At 55.0% G+C, this 19,820-nt stretch overlaps 9 protein-coding genes across 9 annotated transcripts; 7 read left to right on the top strand and 2 right to left on the bottom strand.

Annotated features, from left to right (window-relative positions):
* Positions 1-414: 414 nt before the first annotated feature.
* G647_02561 (eukaryotic translation initiation factor 3 subunit A) lies at positions 415-3,808 on the bottom strand (the record flags this gene model as incomplete). The annotated part of the gene is made up of 3 exons (XM_008726910.1): positions 415-3,432; positions 3,482-3,706; positions 3,767-3,808. The coding sequence occupies 3 exons, from the start codon at positions 3,806-3,808 to the stop codon at positions 415-417; spliced, it is 3,285 nt and encodes a 1,094-aa protein (XP_008725132.1).
* Positions 3,809-4,150: 342 nt separating this feature from the next.
* On the top strand, positions 4,151-4,949 carry G647_02560 (uncharacterized protein; the record flags this gene model as incomplete). The annotated part of the gene is made up of 4 exons (XM_008726909.1): positions 4,151-4,160; positions 4,237-4,633; positions 4,693-4,770; positions 4,823-4,949. The coding sequence occupies 4 exons, from the start codon at positions 4,151-4,153 to the stop codon at positions 4,947-4,949; spliced, it is 612 nt and encodes a 203-aa protein (XP_008725131.1).
* Positions 4,950-6,105: 1,156 nt separating this feature from the next.
* G647_02559 (uncharacterized protein) lies at positions 6,106-6,719 on the top strand (the record flags this gene model as incomplete). Its single annotated transcript, XM_008726908.1, has 2 exons — positions 6,106-6,195; positions 6,318-6,719. 2 exons carry the CDS (start codon positions 6,106-6,108, stop codon positions 6,717-6,719), a joined length of 492 nt encoding a protein of 163 aa, XP_008725130.1.
* Positions 6,720-8,463: 1,744 nt separating this feature from the next.
* G647_02558 (uncharacterized protein) lies at positions 8,464-9,528 on the top strand (the record flags this gene model as incomplete). The annotated part of the gene is made up of 1 exon (XM_008726907.1): positions 8,464-9,528. One exon carries the CDS (start codon positions 8,464-8,466, stop codon positions 9,526-9,528), a length of 1,065 nt encoding a protein of 354 aa, XP_008725129.1.
* Positions 9,529-10,933: 1,405 nt separating this feature from the next.
* On the bottom strand, positions 10,934-11,032 carry G647_02557 (uncharacterized protein; the record flags this gene model as incomplete). Its single annotated transcript, XM_008726906.1, has 1 exon — positions 10,934-11,032. A coding segment is annotated over one exon (99 nt), but the record flags the coding sequence as incomplete, so codon positions are not given.
* Positions 11,033-12,648: 1,616 nt separating this feature from the next.
* Positions 12,649-15,072, top strand: G647_02556 (uncharacterized protein; the record flags this gene model as incomplete). Its single annotated transcript, XM_008726905.1, has 1 exon — positions 12,649-15,072. One exon carries the CDS (start codon positions 12,649-12,651, stop codon positions 15,070-15,072), a length of 2,424 nt encoding a protein of 807 aa, XP_008725127.1.
* A 1,533-nt stretch (positions 15,073-16,605) lies between these two features.
* On the top strand, positions 16,606-16,955 carry G647_02555 (uncharacterized protein; the record flags this gene model as incomplete). Its single annotated transcript, XM_008726904.1, has 2 exons — positions 16,606-16,637; positions 16,760-16,955. The coding sequence occupies 2 exons, from the start codon at positions 16,606-16,608 to the stop codon at positions 16,953-16,955; spliced, it is 228 nt and encodes a 75-aa protein (XP_008725126.1).
* Positions 16,956-17,103: 148 nt separating this feature from the next.
* Positions 17,104-17,577, top strand: G647_02554 (uncharacterized protein; the record flags this gene model as incomplete). Its single annotated transcript, XM_008726903.1, has 2 exons — positions 17,104-17,275; positions 17,402-17,577. The coding sequence occupies 2 exons, from the start codon at positions 17,104-17,106 to the stop codon at positions 17,575-17,577; spliced, it is 348 nt and encodes a 115-aa protein (XP_008725125.1).
* Positions 17,578-18,305: 728 nt separating this feature from the next.
* On the top strand, positions 18,306-19,637 carry G647_02553 (uncharacterized protein; the record flags this gene model as incomplete). The annotated part of the gene is made up of 1 exon (XM_008726902.1): positions 18,306-19,637. One exon carries the CDS (start codon positions 18,306-18,308, stop codon positions 19,635-19,637), a length of 1,332 nt encoding a protein of 443 aa, XP_008725124.1.
* Between the last annotated feature and the right edge of the window lie 183 nt (positions 19,638-19,820).

Below are 19,820 nucleotides of genomic sequence, written 5' to 3'. Positions count from 1 at the left end.
TGTCGGAGCTCTGCTGCGACGCGTGGCAGGCGTGAGTGGTACGAGAACACGTCGCATGAACTTAGTGAATGACGTGAGGTAGACGTTACAACCAAGCATGGTACACTTATGATCAACGAAGCGCAATGTCAGTGATCTATTTATTAGCCAGCCCTGGTCCATGTGCTATCACAGCCTGGCGAGCCCGGGCACCTAGCTAGCTACTTGGCTCACCTAGATAGCTACCCAGGCCACCTCCCGAAGAGAGACACCACGGTGCGCCGGAAACTAAAATACACAGCCATACTTTTAGGCAGAGAAAGACAAGACCCGGCACACCGGACACGTTCCCTACGACTGAGCCACGACCTCTCCTCCAGGGTAGCCAGCGTACAATTTGTCCAAGAGCCCGTGAAGAAAAGCCACGTTCGTCTTCTACTGCTGACGGTTGCGCATGCTAGGCGGCACGTACCGTCCACCAGTCGCACCGCCGCCACTGCCCAAAGCAGGCTTTCTCTCTGGTCGCGCACCTTCATCACCACTGCCTTGGGCTGGCGACCCAGCGCCTTCCCGTGACAAACTGCGTCCTCCATCTCTCATGTGTGCAGGTACGTACCGGCCGCTGGGGGCAGGGCCACCATTAGCCGGCGAAGAAGAGGCGCCACGATGCGGAAGATCGCGATCACGAGATGGAGGTGCCTCCCCGGCGGGTCGGGAGCCACCTCCCTCGCGCAGATGAGGAGGGACATAGCCTGATCGACGAATTGGAGCTGGCTGGGGAGGTTCTGGGGAGGAGGCGGTGGCAGGAGCTTCAGTAGCAGCCGGTCCTTGGCCCGCAGCTTCCTTTGCGGCTTGTCGTTCTCGCCAACCACCGCCTGCCTTGCCTGCAAGAGGGATGCGAGGTGCAGTGCGGGGACCTTCTTGAGAATCCGTGCGGTTGTCCATGGTAGGTGGTTCTCTTGGGGCCGCGCGAGAGAATGGTGCTGGTGCGGCCTGCTCCGTCTTGCGGGCTGCCCTTCTGGCTGCTGCCTCTTCTTCGCGTTGCATTTGCTTCTTCGCGGCTTCATCACGCTCCTTTCGTTCAGCTTCGAGTCGGGCGAGTCGTTCTTCGCGCTGCCGCTTCTTCTCCTCCTCGATGCGCGCTTTCTCTTCCTCTTCGCGTTGTCTCTGCTCCTCTTCTTCGCGAAGGCGGCGCTCTTCAGCTTCTTGTGCAGCGAGCTGTCTGGCCTTTTCTTCCTGGTATGCTCGGATTCGCTTCCGTTTCTCTTCCTCGAATTCACGTTCGGCCTTCTTGCGAAGTCTTTCAAACTCGGCAGAACGACGCTCGGTGATTTGGCCCTTGAATGAATCGTAGTGCTTAATAAGTCTGCTGAGACGATGCTTGAGAGCCAACCCCTCCTTGTGTTTCTCTTGCGCCTCCTTCAATGCAATCTGCTTGTTGTGTTCATAAATCCTCATGTCTTCGGCACGTTGTTTCTCGTAGTCCTGTTCCGCGTACTTGAGTTCTTCACGGCGGAAGGCACGCTCCAGGTGATCAAGGCGCTTGGCAGTAATACGGATCTTCTCATCCTTTTCTTTCTTGTCCTTTTCCAGTTGTGACAACTTCAGGAACCGGATCTGGTTGCTATCCAGTTCGTCAATATTGACATCAGCAAGATCAATCTTGACGCCGCTTTGAAGCTCTGCAAGCTGCTTTTCGATTTCCTGGCGTCGGATCCGCGCCTGTTCATCCTTGACACGTTTAAGCTCACGAGCTCTTGTTTCGTCACGCAGACGCTGGGATTCAGCTTCGGCTTGTTGTTGTGCCCGGATTCGGCGTCGGGTTTCCTCTTCCCGCAGTCTCTTCTGGAACGCCTCGGAAGCCGCCTGTTTCTTCTTCTCGATGACGGCGCGTCTCTCGAGTGTCTCGGAATGCTCTTGTTCTGCTCCCTCCGCAGCGCGGGCAAGAGCAGACTCCCTGGCAGCCAGACGAGACTTGTTGAAAGAATCGTCGACGTACATGCACGTGACATGTAACGTCTTGGCCAATCTGGTGAGTTGTGATCGAGCAATCTCGGCAGGGGTATTCTGCAGTCGTTGAACCGAGCCAACTTCGCTCTCCGCTGATCCTGCTGCACTACCAGGGTGGAGAGCCTTGGCAGAGGAGAAAACGTCCTGATCAAAGGACAAGATCCCGGAGACGTGGTCCAATCGAATCGACAAGTCGCCTTTCTTGCAGCCGTTCATGATGAACTTCTCGATCATAGCAGGCGTAACTTCAAATGGAGCAGGGAATTGGGCGAGGCGAGTAACGAAGCTCAATTCGACAGACTCGTAGACTTGCGAGAGTTGTTGGAAGAGACGGGTGAGGATAACCTGCTGTAGCGGAAGAACATACTTCTCCATTTCTGGGTCGTTTCCTATCTGAGCCAGAATGGGCGAGATCTTTTTGCAGATGGACAAGGGATGGAAATCGACCTCGAGGATGTTGTAGAGATCTCTGATTTCAGGCCGGACACGTCTGAGGAGACCTTTGCTTAGCGCATCCTTGAAGAGACCGGCTCTAGTTGGTGCAAATGGCATGCTAAGAAGGTTGGTCAAGCGGTTGTTCTTGTTCTTCCGAGCCTCGTCGACATCGACCAAAGCACCTCGGGAGCGCGAAGTGCTGATGACAGGAATAGCCAGGGCAGAGAGGAGGACAAAGGAGGCAGCTTTGGTCAAAGACTCTTCCGTGACGGCGGGGTTGTCGCGCTTCAATCCCTGCCCGGCCGCTACAGTGTTGGCAGATTGCCGAAGGAGATTGTAGTACTTGTTCCATGCAGCAGCATGGAACAGAAAGTTGTCACTGACAAGGAAGATCTTGGTGAGCTTCTCGTAGTAGTTGGCCATCATGACGTTCTTGGCCGGTCGCTTGGATAGGGTCAGAAGCATGTGGATGTCCTCAACACTTCGAAAAGCCTCTTGCCACAATTCTAGCTCGTCAGCCACGTTCAGTTGTCGAAAGCGTGTTTCGAGATGGCGTTGCAAGGTGTCTGGTTCATTGAGGTTGATGGCGTGCATCTGCGACGAGTACTTGGCTGCGTTCTGGACATGATTGCGCAAAAGCTCGCAAAGACGGCGGAATTCAGTCTTTCGAGTGTACTTGAGACAGAAATCAAAGGCTTGATGCGCGGTGCTCTGGTACATAACCTCGAGACGGGCATTGTTCTTCAAGATCTCGAGCACCGTGCGGTATGTCTCCCAGAGAAACTTGAGCCAGGGTGTGACAATGGCTCGATCGGTTCGATCTTTGGATTGCTCCCCGGAGACAGTGGCAAGCAGGATAGTCTCGGGAGTCTCGGTAGCCTCGAGATCTTCCACATTAAGCTGGGTCGATGTGGTAGCAGACTCGAGCGAAGATTGAACCTGATCAGCCTTGGCCTGAGCCTCCTGAACCTTTTGTTCCGCAAGCTCGATGAACTTTTTGAGGACCAACTGGGAAACCGTCAGAACGAATCCTGTGTGAGGATTGCAGTATCCATACCTCTATTGTGCCCACATTGGTGTTCTGGGCAATGTTTTTGTACTGGTACAGTCCATCTTTTGCGGATTTGCCTTTTCTCAGATCGACGCATAGCTCGACAAAGAGGAGCATTACCGGCTCCAGCGAGGAGATGGCGCTGTTCCGGGAGCGCTTCGAGGTGACATGTTCGTGGAGGACATTGAGGGCTGCTTGGGTTTGATCGACAGCAATGAGCTCTTGCGCCCGCTATCACGCTCGTCAGTTATTGTGCGATCAGCCAGAGATCAAGGAGGTTTTTCGCCTTACTCTGAGCACATTCTCAGGCCGGGTATGTAACGGCGGCGGCATCTTGACGGTGGTTGGACGAGATGATCAAGTCAATGATATCCCTTGAGACTCTTCGATTGATTGAATCAGAGTCTTGTCCGGAGATGACTGATGTGCCTGCGTGGAGGAGTCCCATTGTGACACATTCGCACTGGCAGTTGCGGTTTTGTGAATCTTGGCACGGCTTGCCATGCGGAGAATCGTTCCTCCGTGCGACGGCGGCTGCCAACAGCGCTGTTGTGATCCTCTGTACGGAGTAGCACCAAAACAAGTGCGCCGCCGCACTTCTGCGCACTTTTCACCAAGCTGTTTGTTTGCGCCACCGAAGTCAACTGTCACATTGCACGCTTAACCCAAAGCAAGATGGACGCTGGTAAGGGCCCCCTTTCCTCTAGGTTTCTAGTTCCCCCCTGCTAATCACCTGCAATCATTTGCACCCACTCAACCAGAAACCAAAGCCCTCATCCTCAAAGGCCGTCATCCTGCCCAAATCCACCTCCCTCGCGAGTACTCTGTTGCGTGGCGTGTCCGAGACATCCCTCGCAGCATCCGACACTTGCAAAAGGAGTGGGAGGAACGCTTCGACCGCTACGAGGCCGGAGAGCTCGACGCCCTTGACCGGAAGCCACCAAAGCTCGAAGCCGAAGAAGCCCCACGCCCAACTCTTCGCCGAATTAATCGTCGTCTCCCTCTCAAGAACCGCACTGCCATCCGCAGAGGCTACTTTGAGCATCCTGCCCTCCGCAACGAGTTCGAAGTCACTTGCGTCCTCGACTACCACACCTTCGCGTTCGATCGCACCGAGTTCTACCCGTGCAACAATCCAACATGCCAGCTGCATATGCGGTGCGGGATGGGGGTGATGCCAAATCCAAAAAACAAAGCATGGCAGATCTTAAACTTAGACGGCTCCAAGAACTCAACTCACGTCTCAAAGAAGACCTCGAGCGGCCTCGCGTTAAAGTGGCTGAAGCGTCTATGAGGTATGGCGCACCAGTCCACACACGCGATCCGTCTACTAACCATGTCGCGCAGCCTCATCAACTACTGCAATCAAACACGAGACTACATGGTGCCTTCGGTCTGGGGACAGGTTGACAGAAAGGAAGATCCTTACAACCCTCAGTCTGGAGGAAGCGAAGGATGCTGCAGTGTCATGTAATCGCGTTGGGTTGAGTGTTGTGCAAAACACCATGGAGCCCTCGACCGAGTCTCAGCCTGGGGTTTGATTTCAGAGTTACCAAAAGCACGCGGCGCACACGGCGTTCCGAATTGTGTCCGAGTTCACACAGCCTTGATTGCAACAGGTTTTCATGTCACCATCAACTGGGAGGGGCAGCACGAGTCATTAATATGTGCCTTGCACTGCGCCATTGTACTTGGTTACGGACCCAGCTATTCTTCATCGTGTCAAAGAACTTCGTCCAGAAGATTTTTCTCTTGTGAGGGAAGGCGGCTACCTGAATGCATACAAAGACAATCAACTGATTTTCGATCATGCTTTGCTTCCCTGTCGTTTCCGTCCTCTCGGTGTGACAGTATGCGTGTCAAGCACGGCTCTCAATCTGTCGCATAGCCTGTAGGCCCTTCCTATGCAGTCATGAGAGTGAAAGCCCCCTGCAGGACCAGACAATTTACTGTACATGGCTCCCAGAAAGCCATCAATCGCCAGCTTCGGGGCAGGTTGTTTTCCGTCGGGTTCTCGAGCTTGAGTCTTGGGCGACCAAGCACACCGCCCGGGTGCCTAGGCAAGATGTGCATGGGGCCCCTTACTTTAAGTGAGGATGGCGCGAATTTCCCATACGCGACCTTCCTCTTTCTCCCTCGCTTAGTGATTGCGACCCTAATAATGGGGTAAGAATAGGTCCCACGAGTTGGTTAGTCCTCCGGGAGTCCCCTACTCGTACGAGTAGTTATCGCTCAGCATTGGAACCGAGCTGTTGGGACCTCCGTGGACCTCGTACCGGCCACCGGACGACGGCCCTCGCCTAGACTTGAACCTATTCTCTTGAGATGGTCCAGTGATGTCCTTTGAGCCTGAGGTCTCGCCGAGCACCACATTACGCATACGGGGTTACCGCGGCCAGGTCTTATCGTCTCGTCAACGGTGTCATTTCCTGTCACTATTGTGGTGTCTTCATTCCCGGCAAATCAGGTCACTTTCTATTCGCGCAAAGTCATACCTCCAAAAGGTCACTCTGCTACACAGAAGCTGCAAGCCCCTGATTCCTGCATCAGATAATTAGTTATCGTCTTTGACGGAAGAGCGAGAGTTCTAGCCAAAATAGTGTTGCATATTGCACCAACCACATCCAACAATGGCAAGCGAGGCTTCTTCCAGGGTCAAGGTGCCACGGGTCGCCATTGAGTTCTGCACTCAGTGTAAATGGAATCTGAGGGCTGCCTACGTGAGTGCGACATCCTCTCCTGAAATCTCTGCGATAGCGGCGTCGCTCGGAACGGGAGTGGCATTCTGTCTGAGCGCGGCAGTCTGGCCCGGGCTGTCTTTGCTGACCGAATCTACCCGCAGTTTGCCCAAGAGCTGCTCCAGACATTCAGTACCAGCATTGGCGAGATCGCTCTGATCCCAGTGACTGGTGGGATATTCACTGTCAAGATGACGCATGCCACCAGTAGCACAGCGCAGTCGATTGCTGAAACAGCACCGTCGTCGGACGCGACTGTCCGGGTGACAGAGACGGTGATATGGGATCGCAAGATTGACGGCGGCTTTCCTGAGACGAAAGAGCTGAAAAACCGAGTGCGCAATATCATCGAGCCCGGCAGAGATCTTGGCCATATTGACCGAAGCTTGAAGAAGGGCAGTACTCAGCCAGCCACACCAGAAGCGTCTAGCAAACCTGAATCCAGACCTGATGCTGAAGTCCAAGATGGGCAAAAGAATGGCGAAGCTTGCGAGGACTGCAGATGATCCGCCCACCCGACAAACTTTGCATATGTCTTCGCCCTTGGTCTTCAGAGCACGGATCGTCAGGTCAGCTCCATCGCTCACTTGAGCACGCTCGATCGAAAATCCCATTTTTCATATCACCTATTTGTACAGCCGACCTTTGAGATCACGTACAGGTAACGGGGAATTGTAGTGGCCATGTTGAATCAAGAAGTGCTCACCCGTCCCTGTTGTAACCATACGGCCGGACACGCCGACAGAGCAATATCAATCGGCCAGCTGTCCTACGAACAACAGGCCGTGGGCGACGATTCCACCGACCATGTCTTCCAGATGGCCTGCCAGCCGTCCATAAAGAACATGGCAGACACGTGGACCGGGTCCTTCAGAGTCCGCATCCTCAGCGTCATAGACGGGTATACCAGCACAAGTCCCAACCTTCTTCAACAAGCTCAACGCAGGTTTTCGTCGCGCGCGTCCACGTCGGGGCCAGGTTTTTCGTCATTGGATGTGCTCTTGGGACCGCGTGACTCGTTGCGTAGTTGCGCTGCGCGGATGCAACGGCCCCTAGACAGAGTACGATCCTGAGCTATGACGGGCGGTTGAGATGCTGAGCGAGAGCGTGTGCGAGAGTGCGGACGTGGACTCAACTTCCCTGACCATAGACGCGATATAGCGATGGCTGCAAAGATAGATGTCAGCGGCACTGCCGCTGCCGCGAAGGTCGAGTGCGGGTATGGCCACGGATATCGACATGGTCATGGCCATGAACGTGAACATGAACATGACCGTGACCATGACAGTGGACGTATGCCTCCTGGGCGACCTTTCACGGGGCATCATTTGGTCACGACTGTGGTCTCAATGTGGAATACAGAGCGACGAATTAGCTGTTAATCAGTCAATGTATAGATAATGGCGATTCTCAGTGATCGTATCAAACTGGGCTACCTCTGGATCTGCGAGACTATCTCCCAACCGCAATGCACGCTCGAATCAATTCTTTCCTCCGCGAATGTTCTTCGTCTTGAAGGCCCTCTGGCAACACCGCCTAGGCACCGATTGGTACGGCAAGTTCACGACCATCATACTGTAAGAGCGGTAAGGCGGAGTGGATGTATACAAGAGCACCCACGAGCCGGAGTATTAATGGTGCGAGGCCTGCGTGGTCCACTCGTCAAACAGCCATGCTGGCCATGTCACTCTGGCTCAACTTCGGCTCAGCCATTCGAGACTTGTAAAGTGGTCTTTCTTGATCGACTTCAGCGCAGTGTGTGAGGGTCTTGGGGTGGCCAGACCCTCTCCGTGGTCCCTTCTATGGTAATCAATTACTTATCAAACACGACTCGCGGCTCCCGGTTTCGTGAGATGCTAAACCTTGGCGATTGAGACACCAACCTAAGGACCTCACGACTCCCTCCTCTGTGGGACAGCAGATCCTCAAACCATCTCCATGCTGCTGTATCTTCTCAGCAAAGATGCTGAGCGTGGACCTGGTTCAGTCGAAATTGAAGGGCTGCACTGGCGACTGGCCACCCAAGACTTAGACGTATCTGACACCGCGGATCCACCATTCACTTGTGTATCCTATACATGGGGTGTGGAAAGAGAACGCAGCCCGTTCCACCCCTCCTATGATATTTCTGACCGAACCATCCCGGCTTTGAATGCAGTGATCAGACACCGCCCGGCTTGTTCTCGGATCTGGATCGATGCATTCTGTGTGCCTGTCGACACGCCGGAGAGGGCTCATACCCTGGAGAGCATGGGCTTCATTTACTCGCAGGCGGAGGAAGTCATTGTCGTGCTCTCAAAGGCCGCGCGCCCGGTGCTCGAGCAGATGAGCACCTCCGACCACATCGACCGCGTCCATCTCGATCTCTTGGAGCAAGAGGAATGGGTCACGAGGGCATGGACGTACCAGGAGGCCGTAAACAGCCGGAGTCTGTACATTTCGTGCGAGGAATCCCACGGGGCCATCGTGCAAGGCAGTCATTTCTTGAATTGCCTAGGCTACACGCTTTCTCGTCTTGACGGCGGGTCAGGACTCGCAAGTGACAAGAGGCAGCGATATCCTCGGCTCGACGCCTTCGAGGATCTGATTGCCGACTACATGATCGCAGGGTACCAGGAGCGGTCAGCGCTGCAAGTCATGTCGAACATGGATCGGCGTACGCAAGGCCGTCGCGAAGATCACTTCTACGCCATGATGGGCGCTATCAGCACGGTGCGCGCCAGCTCCTGTCCGGTCTTGGATCCCTGTGAGGCCTTCATGTCCCTTTGTGAGCGCAAGGGCGACTATTCGTTCATTTACTCGGCCGCGAAGCGGGACACGAGGCCGTCAAGACGCTGGCGTCCGGTGTCGGGAGATCTCCCGTCCATCTTGCCTTGGCATTGTTTCGGGGCAGGTCAGCCAGGTCATGCAGACTCCGGTTCGTTCTATTTGGACGCGATGCTGCCGCTCGTCAACGCGCCCCTAGACGAAGATGGGAAGGACTTTGTCGAAAGATGGATTGCCTCGAGCAAGATTCGGGCCGTCGGATCGCCAGAATCTCTTCAGGAGTCGGCATACATAGCCCTCCGAGCCATGGGCTTCACGGGAAGCCCAGAGTGTGTATCCACGAGACGCGGGTTCTTTTTCCCCCGGGAGCGGCTCTCGATTGACCGAGAGATCACTGTCTTGGTCGCAACTACAGTACGGTGGACTTGTGGCGCGCCGGGCTTTGCTCGTTGTAACCAAAATGAGGAAATGTATACACCAGGTGTGTTTTTCGGCCGCGTCGACAATGCGGCGGCTGTTTCGGTCAAGGTGTCCTCCGCGATAGAGTGAGGCCAGCATTAAGTATTCAACGAGGACTGAGCGACCCGCTCTGGCGACACCCTGGAGGCGTAGGTCGTCTTAATGAGGAAATCTGTGGAGGGCACCACAAAAGTCATCCGCAGCGTTATTGAGGTTTATTTGAGAGGGACAAGCTCTCGAACTACCTATGCCCCGTGGACGAGCTCGCGACGTGTCATCCCTCTCCCAGGGCTGGGCAGGAAGTGAAGGCGCCCCGTGAAGATCCTCTGTAAAACAGAACTATCGAATAACGAACTCCTCTTCTGGAAGCCTTCCCTGGCGTTCCGTACATAGCCGAACACCTTCCACCACCGGCAAGTCGATGAACTTAAGATTCTCCCAACAACCTCGAATAGTCACCATGTTGACGCAAGATCATAGGGAGGTCTGCCCCAAACAGTACACAAACAGCGTCACCTCTACGCATGGGACATGGTCCAATACCAAAGAGACCCCGTTGGGTGACGAACAATCGCCTTCCTTCCATGGCATGATTCAGCTGCGTCCGCAACGGGATGACGAAGCTCGCAAACCGTTCGACCGGTTCCTTTTCGGGTCGGAAATGATCTGGGACTGGGACTTCCTTCTTGATGACCTTGAATGTCCGGCTGCCCACTCATCCGGCGCAGGCGTTTCACCTGATTCCGTCTTGTTGGCGACCAATGTTCTCCAGAAGTCGTCCTCCAGCACCTCCCTCCTCATGGTGTCGCCATCTATCAGGATCGAAGACGCTGCCGAGGCTGCAAATTCCAGTTCCTTGAGCGACTTCATCACTTCGGACGCGTCGCATTTGGCGTCATGGACCACAGCTACCGAGTCCACGTGCACTCCACTAACCGTGATGGACCTCCGGGTCTCACAGAAAGCCACCTCTGCTTTCCTCCCCAATGAGGCATGGTATGTATTCTCGCGATAAAGTAGTTGATGCCGCTGCTTATTGGGCTGTGACCAGTTCGGAACCCAGGATGGGAGGACCCGTGTAGATTGTTGCGCCTTCCTCGCTGCTTGCATCATTTGCCACTGCGCGTCGTCCAGGGAGACGTCCGATGCGCTGGCCTCCAGATGCTGGACATATGACAGCAAGTTTCAGATTTTGCTCGATCGCGACCCACGCTCTGGCGACATCCACATACAATCGGCCAATGCTTGCATTGTAGTCAACGGGTATTGCGTCCTACATCTCTGGACTCGCCAGTCCCAGAAGAGCATAGACACTGTCGAGCGGCTCGGTGAACTTACGCCGTGTCGTTGTTTCCATCAAGTGACTCCACGATGGGTGACCGGCAGCCTGGACGCGATTTCGAACCAACACCATGTCGCAGATGATTCCCATGCCAGATGCCTTTATAAGATCCCAAAAACCAGACGCTGGCTCCGCATCAAAGGCACACTCTTTCAATTTCTCGATCGCGTTCCAGGGAGCGCACTCCGTGCCACAAACAAGTAGCGGGTCAGGGTGCGCAACTGCGATTTCCTGCACGACCCACAGACGGCTCAAGACCGCATGCATATCACGGAAAAGAGTGAAGGGGGTCGCCCCTCCTTTTCGAAGAGAACCAATTCGGGGTTCTGTTCGAGCAAGCAACCACAACAAAGCCTATATCGCGGACCAATTGCCTCAACGGTGGTCGGCCGGTCAGTCGATTGGTCAATAAAGCGAAATGTACATCAACGAGCGGGAAGGGCATCGTCAACGCACAAAAGCGGAAAGTGATGGGAGGGAAGCCTTCGAACTTCCCATCAGACGGAAGGAAAAACTCTCCTGGGAATGTATTGTCTGCCTATGCGCAGCTGCGGAAAGAGCGGAGGGAACTCACGATCCCGTCCTCTGTATGTGTACGTGTCTCTTGCATCGCCTCACCAGCTAGTTTGTCACCTTGGACTCAATGACAGGTAGAGGTTATTGGTCGTTGGTCATTGATTAGTGCGGCACTTTTGTGTCCCCGTGAGGCTGGGTTTCAGGGTACATTGTACGTAGTCACAGCCCCCGAAGCCACAAGAAGCCACGAGCGAGTTGCGATTCCAAGGCTGCCGTGACTACTGCTCGTATGTACGCGGGCTGCTTGAATCTGTCTGAAATGCTAGAACTGTTCTCGCCGCATCAGAAATGGTTAATTAGCACGACAGGCGTTTAGCGGAGCCACGCCAAGCTCGATGGCACCTGTCTGTTGGCCGAATACTTACGAAGCTCCTGGAGAGAGGCAGAAGCTCGAGAGGGCTGTGTTATGGACTCGTACCCGTTCAACGGGCGCTCTGTCTCCACCATTAATTAGCTTGTCGTCACGTGCGAGATCTTTACCCGTGACTTCCCCGCATCGATCCACTCTAGGCAGCAATGACGCGTCGCGATGGTGGACGCGACGTCTCCGGACCTTGAATTCAAGAAGTCCAAACAGCCAATGACTTCTTACTGTCATGGAGCATCGCTACGTGGTAAATCAGTGAGATGATACATCGATCTCTTCGGACTGGTTCTCGACGACGCAATACTCAGTGCGATGCCACCGTCGAACATGATTGTCTTTTCATTTTAGTTGTCACAGCTCGAGGCCGGCGTCAGTATGTGGCGTGTGCTAGTGAAACAGTTGAGACGCCTCTAACGCCTTGATCCGGAGGCGGGCGCAAAAAGCCCTTGGCCCCAAGCGACAATGATGCACTCTTCTTCCATGATCTTCACAGCGGTACGAACCAGGAGATATCGGAGAATCGGAAGGCGCTACGGGCTCGAGACCCTCCGTAAGTTGCCCAGTCAGGACCTTTGGTCCACGCACTCAGTCTTGGGCAGTGTCTCAGCTGCATGAGGCTACGGTAGGCAGTGGAATGGAGAGGCTGTCTTTCACGCTCTACAAGTACAAGTCCATCCGCAGCCTCAGAGATGCCCATTGACTACTTAGCCTCATCATCGAACATCATGCTCTCTCCAAGTTACTGCAAGGAAATCGTCTACGTTACGCGTCGAAAGCGCCAGTCAGAATGAAACTGGCTGCTGCTCTACCAAGGCATTTTGTATACATCGATACATACAGTGCGTATTCCTCAGCCTGATGCTCGTTCTACCCTTACCTCTGACGGCCTACCAGTAATTCGGTAGTCGATCGTCTCTGAAAGAACATGAATGCCCCAACGGTGCGCAAGCTATCCGAGAGAGAGACAAGTCCAACCTCTCCGGATGACGGGGAGAACGGACTGCGCAGCAAACGTCCCAGATTCGTGACGGACTTATCATCACCACTATGTGATGTCTGCCAACAGCTGGACCTCGACGCAAAGTTCGACAGAGCCCATGAGGCATACCGGCAGGTTAGAGCCGGGTTGGTGTCTCCTCCAGAAGATATATACAAAGCTTCCGATGGAAGCTGGTACTATGCCGACGCGATTCTGGCACATCGATTCAATGACTCCCTGTCCAAACCGTCAGACTGCCCACTTTGTGAGTTCTTTCGGTCGCTGAGAGTCCAGCCGGACAGCCACAAGCGACACAAACTTCTGGCGTTCCGCTGCAGTGATAGTTGGCTTTTCAGGGCTGGCTGGCTGCCCAAGCGCAACCCACAAAAGTATGAGCATAACAGAGACTCGGTTTTTATGACAGTGGTTCCGGATCTCGATACTCTCCCGTCATGTGGCTACGAAGCAAACTGGCTGGACGACGACGTTCCGGCTACGGGGGCAATCTACCGTCTACGGCCCAAGGAGGATTCCCAAATTGCTAAAGAAAAGCAGATACTTCTCGCGCGGGAACTTGACGAAGGACCGAACCTTGATGGTGCACGGCAGTGGCTCGGTATGTGTCAGGAAGCCCATGGCAGCTGTTGTAAGAGGCGGACATCTCACGAACCCATCCTGTCGGGCTTTCGCCTCGTCGACTGTACCAAGGAACCTCCCGTTGTTGAGGAGAAGCCATGGGGAACCACATACCTTGCTCTAAGCTATGTCTGGGGATCAACGCCAAAGGATCTAGCACACTGGCCGGAGACCGTGCTCGACGCCGTCGAAGTTACCAAGAAACTAGGATTCGACTACCTGTGGATTGACCGGCTCTGCATCAACCAAGCTGACGCTGACGAAATGGCCTACCTGATTTCGAGGATGACAACAATCTATGAAGCAGCAGAGCTTACCATAGTAGCGGCCGCCGGCTCTGGCGCGAGTCACGGCCTCCCGGGCGTACGATCCAGACCTCGAAGACCACAGCCAAAGTACTATCTTGACAGTGGAAGTGTACTGCTCTCGATGCTCCGCGATCCCCGTCGCGACATCCTCGAGTCGACCTACTGGACTCGAGGCTGGACCTATCAGGAAGGCGTGCTCTCTAATCGACGCTTAGTCTTCACAGACGAGCAGATGTATTGGGAGTGCCGCAACATGGCTGCCCAGGAAAGCATCGACGTGGTGGTTTTCCATGTGCCTGTTACCGAAGCGGAAGATAATACGGAATTTGTCATGGCAGATTACATGCTCTCAGGCATTTTCAAGGGAGACGCTTATAGTGGAAGCTGCGGCGACGCCCAGGACTCGCTCGTCACTCAAGACGAGGGCCACCGCCTCGCCTACGGCTTTCCAACCCAAGGAGAAGTGACTGTCCGCGCACAGTTGCGTGGTCTCAACGAGCACACTCGTGAATACTCCAAGAGGCAACTGACGCGTGACGAAGACACGCTCTCCGCACTTCAAGGCATATTCGGATTGTACGCGCAAACCAGGCAGCTGTACCTACTGCATGGACTACCCGTGTGGACGGACGACATTGTCCAAGGTCGCTCTGGTGCGCAAATCACCTTCGCCTTGTCAGTCTCCTCGTGGTACCACCGTACCAGCTCGGATCTACTCATGTATGTGTCGGAGGCGTGTCGGCGAAAGAGCAATCTGCCGTCGTGGACATGGGCGGGGTGGGTCGGCACGGTGAGCTGGCGGGCGCCTCCCAACCTGGAGCACTGCGCCTACATGAGCGACCTGATCAACGCCGAGTCCCTGAAGCTACTGTGGGCTGCAGATATTTCTCTTTATGGTGCCGACTACGCCCGTCCCATTCGCCTGCAAGAGACGCATTCTGCCGCCCATCTCGTCAGCGGGGCGCCTCTAACTTTGCTTGAAATCAAGAAACCGTTTCTTCTGAACGAGTTCCAAAGAGTAGAGCAGGTTAAGAAGAAATGGTATTGGGCAAAGGCAATCGGAAGGCCCGGGCGTCAAAAGGCCAAGGCCCAGGAACTCAGCTGGGACGCAAAGTGGTATAGGATAGGGGGTCGGCTATCCTGCGTCGGTATGTCGGTTGCCATGACCGAGCGCGAGTGGACCGCCAAGCATGTCTCTGGAGAACTGGTCAGCGTGCTGATGTTCGCTGGGCAATACCTCGTGAATGAACACGGGACGGCTCGGTTTCTGACGCTGCGAAGAGTACCGTTATCCATGCCCGAACGTTGGGAGAGGGTTGGCACGCTCTACTTGGTGATTCCATTCAATGAAGACTGTCGAGATGTGCAGGAGTTTCTTGGAAAGATACCCGCTGGGAGACAGCATAGGAGTTTCGTGATTCAATGAGGACTCTGTCCTTCCGATGGTTTGCTGGCTGGTTTTGGAGTTACGCGGGACAATGTGGGACACCGGAGGGGCAAAGGTCCTGTAGCTCCAAGCTCAACCTATTGTGTATTCATCCATGTTCAAGGCCATCATCACTCTGTGTTGAAAGCGATCCAACGAATATCATCTACTGTGTAAGCGTCCTCCGTGGTTCCATCAAGCGCGTCCACCTCGACGATTGAGCTGAGAACACAGGGACGGCCAGAATGGGCAGGCAACGTATCGCACCGTTGTGATCCAAGTACATGGAACTGCTGCTCACCCAACGACACGCTGATTGACTGTCGCTGATACAGCTTCTCTCCTTGCTCCAGGGGGGGGACTTGTCCCAATACGCACGGTCGAATTAAACTACACGGATTCCGCAGAACAGGCGGAGGTGGGAATGCTATGGAAAGGTCGGAACAGCGCAGAGGCAGAGACAGTGTCATATCCCAGCAGCTCCACGTCTCCAGTAATCCACCGTATGGATCAGACCCGCCGCCGCATTGGCTGCTTAAAAGGAAGATATCCATATGAGCAGATATTGTGCTTCCAACACCCCTGACTGGAAGGTTGAGTGCGCACAGCCATAACGGATCCGGGGTCGAGGATGATTGACAACGATCGCTTACACATCCATGGTCCACTGCCTCTGTCAACTCAGAGAATCCCATGCATGTGCTCTCGATGAGTTGGTTGTGGTGAAGTCCACGCCGGTGTCGACGGCAGTGAAGACAGAGTTGGTCAAGAAGGCCGCCCCCATCAACTCAACTCACCCCCAACCTGTCTCAACTCACCCCCGACCCTCGCGTGGCTTCATAGCCCTCTTCTGTCCACACCAAAATCACATTCTCAGGTGTCAAAAAGTCCCCAAAAAACAGAATCCAGGTCTGAAAACCGCCAACCTGGTACTTTGGGGTAACCTAAAGCAGCTAAACTGCACGATCAGGGGTTTTTTTTACATCACAAACTGCTTGAACCGCTCAGCCAGAGATTGCTGCCAACTTTGCTCTGGTGGGAGACTGACCGTCTCAGTTCGAAGGCTGTTGTTGCGAGAAATTGTGCACGTTCAAGTAATATCCCTGGATTATTGCGAGCGCGAGGCTGCGCAGCCTTATGAAGGACCCTGCGTACGGAGTACAGTGATTGGTCAATTTGATCTCAGCCGAGACGTGCATCACGAGCAGTGAATTGACTCTCGTGCCGTTGACTTCTTGGGGACCCCGATTGCAGACTGCTTGAGCCGGAAGCGCTGTGCTGCATTCGAGATCTGGAAGATTTCAGAGGTGCTTATGGGAGGCTCGATTCATCCTGTTCTTGCACAATTATCAGTCCAAGGTAGGGCCGGGACGTGAATCGGGGCACGGGCGGGACGACTTCTGTCCCTGCACATGATCTGATTGATGGTCTCGAGACGACGGGCCACGGCAAGTCGCCCCATCGACACATACCGGCTTTGATTGTGAGACAGCGGCTCTATAGGCCTTTCCGACACCGCGAGATCATGAATACATGGTTAAGAATGGACCGAGAGAGCCACGCATGTAAGGACTTAAGAGACGCGGGATCCAGGATGTGACTGACTCAGTTGGCCTTCGATACGGCTCTCGTGGAAGGGAGGGATCAAAAACGGTCAATGTCCTTGAGATTCTCTCTTACTTCACAGATACGTCCGAAAGCGCATCGTTCTCACCATGCCCATTCCTCAGGTCAAGAACGACATGTCAAAGGTCCAGCTCCTCTGTCTGGCGCACGTCTACATCGAGCAGCCAGACCTCCACGCGTTCGACAAGTTGGCCAAAGATTGCGGCTCCGCCGAGGAGAAGAGAGATGGCAAGCACACCACCTACTTTCGCGGCTAGGTGAGACATCCGTACGTGTACGTGGCTATGGACTCGTCTTCGGAGATGGAAATCCGAAGTTCCCAGGCCCGGTCTTCGTTGCGAAGGACAAGGCTGAAATTCAACAGGGCCGCCAGGTTGCCCGGCGTGGTCGTTACAAGTCTCAACCATGCGCCTGGCGGAGGGGCGACTAATCACGATCGCCCGTCCCAACGGAACGTTCATGCACGTCGTCTATGGCGAGACAAAGCGCGCGGCCAATGCGAACACGGGCGCGGAACCTATGGCGGCGCACGACAGCCAAGGACCTTTCTATACGCCCTTCGCACAGCGCCGGCTCGGTCAGTCCCAATGATACCACGAGGGTTCTGCTCTTGTGCACAAGCTGTGCCATTTCGGCTACGCGTGCAAGCACTTCGATGACGAGTTGGACTTCTACACCAGCAAATTCAACTTCGTGCACACAGACATTCTCTGGTATCCGCAGTTCCCGAATGTTGAAGTCCTGACGTTCGTGCACTGGGATCTGGGCGAGGAGTGGGTGGACCATCATATCTTCTTCATGCAATGGGCGCCGCCAGAGGTGGAGGAGACGTACATCCACCGCAGCTCTACGAGGTCCCGGACTTTGGGACGCAATTGATCGGCCACGAGTGGTTGGCAAGAACAAGCAGATGCCTGCCTGGGTTTGTGGGACGGCACATCTTGAGGGAGTCAGATCTTTGACTACTGGATGGATCCAAGTGGGTGTGAGGTTGAGCAATATGCTGACGGCGAAGTGGTGAATGAGGACAACCTCACTTCTCGTGAGGTTGTTTGGCCGATCTCTGTGTGTGTGCCAGAGCTTCCCAAGTGGTTTGGCGTGGACGGACGCAGTTCTCTTTGCAGAGGGATAGAGCGTCGTGGCACAATGCCTACTGCTGAGGCAGGGTTGTTGACCAAGGCATTGTTCTCAACACAGGCACATAAGTGTACACTGTAGTAATGAAACGGTAATATACTCAGTGAGCTATACTCCGGTACACGGAGTCGTCACGTTTGGGTCGACGCCCGGGAGGATATCTGAGAACAAGGCATGTCGATGTCGAGGTGTCCCGGTTGAACTTCGGTCGAAGACTTCAATATCTCAGCCTCGCCTCACGGGCCCGCAGCCTCGTCACACTCCAGTGCCTCAAAATTGTCCTCCATTTGCAGTGTAGCACTCCGTGGTTGCTCGCGGCCAGCACTGTCTCCTTGCACTCCAGGTCCAGCCACAGAGCAGACTGGACGCAAGTCGCCCCGAAAATGTACCACCAAAGCTGGCGGTGACAGGAAGTTCCCTTGCCCCTCTCTCATCCATACTGCTTCCCGGTTCTTTGCCCGCTGTCTAAGATGGCTTCACAATTGGACTCTGCGGCGCGGAAGAGACGCGAACCCTCAACCCATGAACCTCAACCCCATGCCAACGGGGAGTTCACGCCCAACGGAACAGTCTCGCAATCTAACCCGAAGTCCGCGCCCTCTTCACCTGCGTCGCCTGAGGCGCCCTCATCAACGACGCTTTCAATCCTCCAGATCTGGGCCCCTACCCTGATCCTCATCTTCGGTGGCTGCTGCTCCAACGTCTATACGCTCGAGTCCCTGATATCTGCGTCGCCTTCGTCCGGCAGCCTCTTGACGGCGTCCCAATTCCTGCTCGTCTCACTCTTCACTCTGCCGCGGCACTTCTCACCCTCACGCGGCGTCCGCAACCTCTTCCTCAAGGAACGCAATATCCCGATCCGCAAGTGGGTCATCTACACGGCCTATTTTCTGAGCATCAACATCTTGAACAACACGGCGTTCCGGTACAAGATTGGGATCCCTCTACACATCATCCTGCGGAGCGCCGGGCCCGTGACGACCATGCTGGCCGGCAGGTTTGTCAAAGGACGGAGGTACCCCGCGCAGAAGGTGGTGGCCGTGGTCTTGCTTTTCGTGGGCGTCGTGGTCGCGGCGTTCAGCGACGCGGCGGCGAAGCAGACCGCCGTCCAGGCCACCACCGCCGCAGTCCACGAAGACGACGGAATAGCCGCATCAACACGGCCGTCGACCGGAGCTGCTGCTGGGGGAGGCACATTGTCCCAGACCCCGGGTTTCGCGTTGCTCGCGTCGGCGCTCGTCCTCTCGGCCTGCATGGGCCTCTACTCCGACGACATGTACGCTACACACGGCCGGTCCGGGGACATCACGGCGGAGACCCTCTTCTACAGCCACGCCATGTCATTGCCCTGGTTCCTCGGCCAGATCCGGCCCCTCACGTCCGAGTTCTTCGACTTGATGGCCGTCCCCGTACAGTCGAAGTCGAGTTTTTCTCCAGCAGCAGCAGCAGCAGCAGCGCCATCATCTCCATTCTCGTCACCCTCGGTTCTTCTCGACCGTCTCTCGTCCACAATCCTGCTCCCCCGCCCGGTTCTGCTCCTCGCAGCCAACGCGGCCACGCAGCTGCTCTGCATCGTCGGCGTGAACAGGCTATCAGCCCAGTCGTCGTCCCTGACGGTGAGCATCGTGCTGAACATCCGCAAGCTCGTCAGTCTGGTGCTGAGCATCTGGCTGTTCGGGAACGAGTTGCCATGGGGCGTGCTGCTCGGGGCGGCCGTCGTCTTTGTAGGAGGCGGACTGTATGCCTTGCCTGCGCGGGAGACAAACAAGGGGCACGAGAAGACGAAAAAGAAGACGAAATGACCACACCACGACTACTTAGAAATCCAGTCTCAGAAAACAGACCAGACTTCTGACTTCTGACATCAGACTTCTGACTTCTGACCCCCTCACGAAGGAAAAGAGAAGAATAGATAGATAGAATTAGACGTGTAAATAATGCCTTGAGGAGACATCCTATCCTACAAGTCGTTATGTACCGATACC

This window comes from Cladophialophora carrionii (assembly GCF_000365165.1).
Source record: "Cladophialophora carrionii CBS 160.54 unplaced genomic scaffold supercont1.2, whole genome shotgun sequence".
NCBI lineage: Eukaryota > Fungi > Ascomycota > Eurotiomycetes > Chaetothyriales > Herpotrichiellaceae > Cladophialophora > Cladophialophora carrionii.
This window is presented reverse-complemented; position numbering and strand designations above follow the sequence as displayed.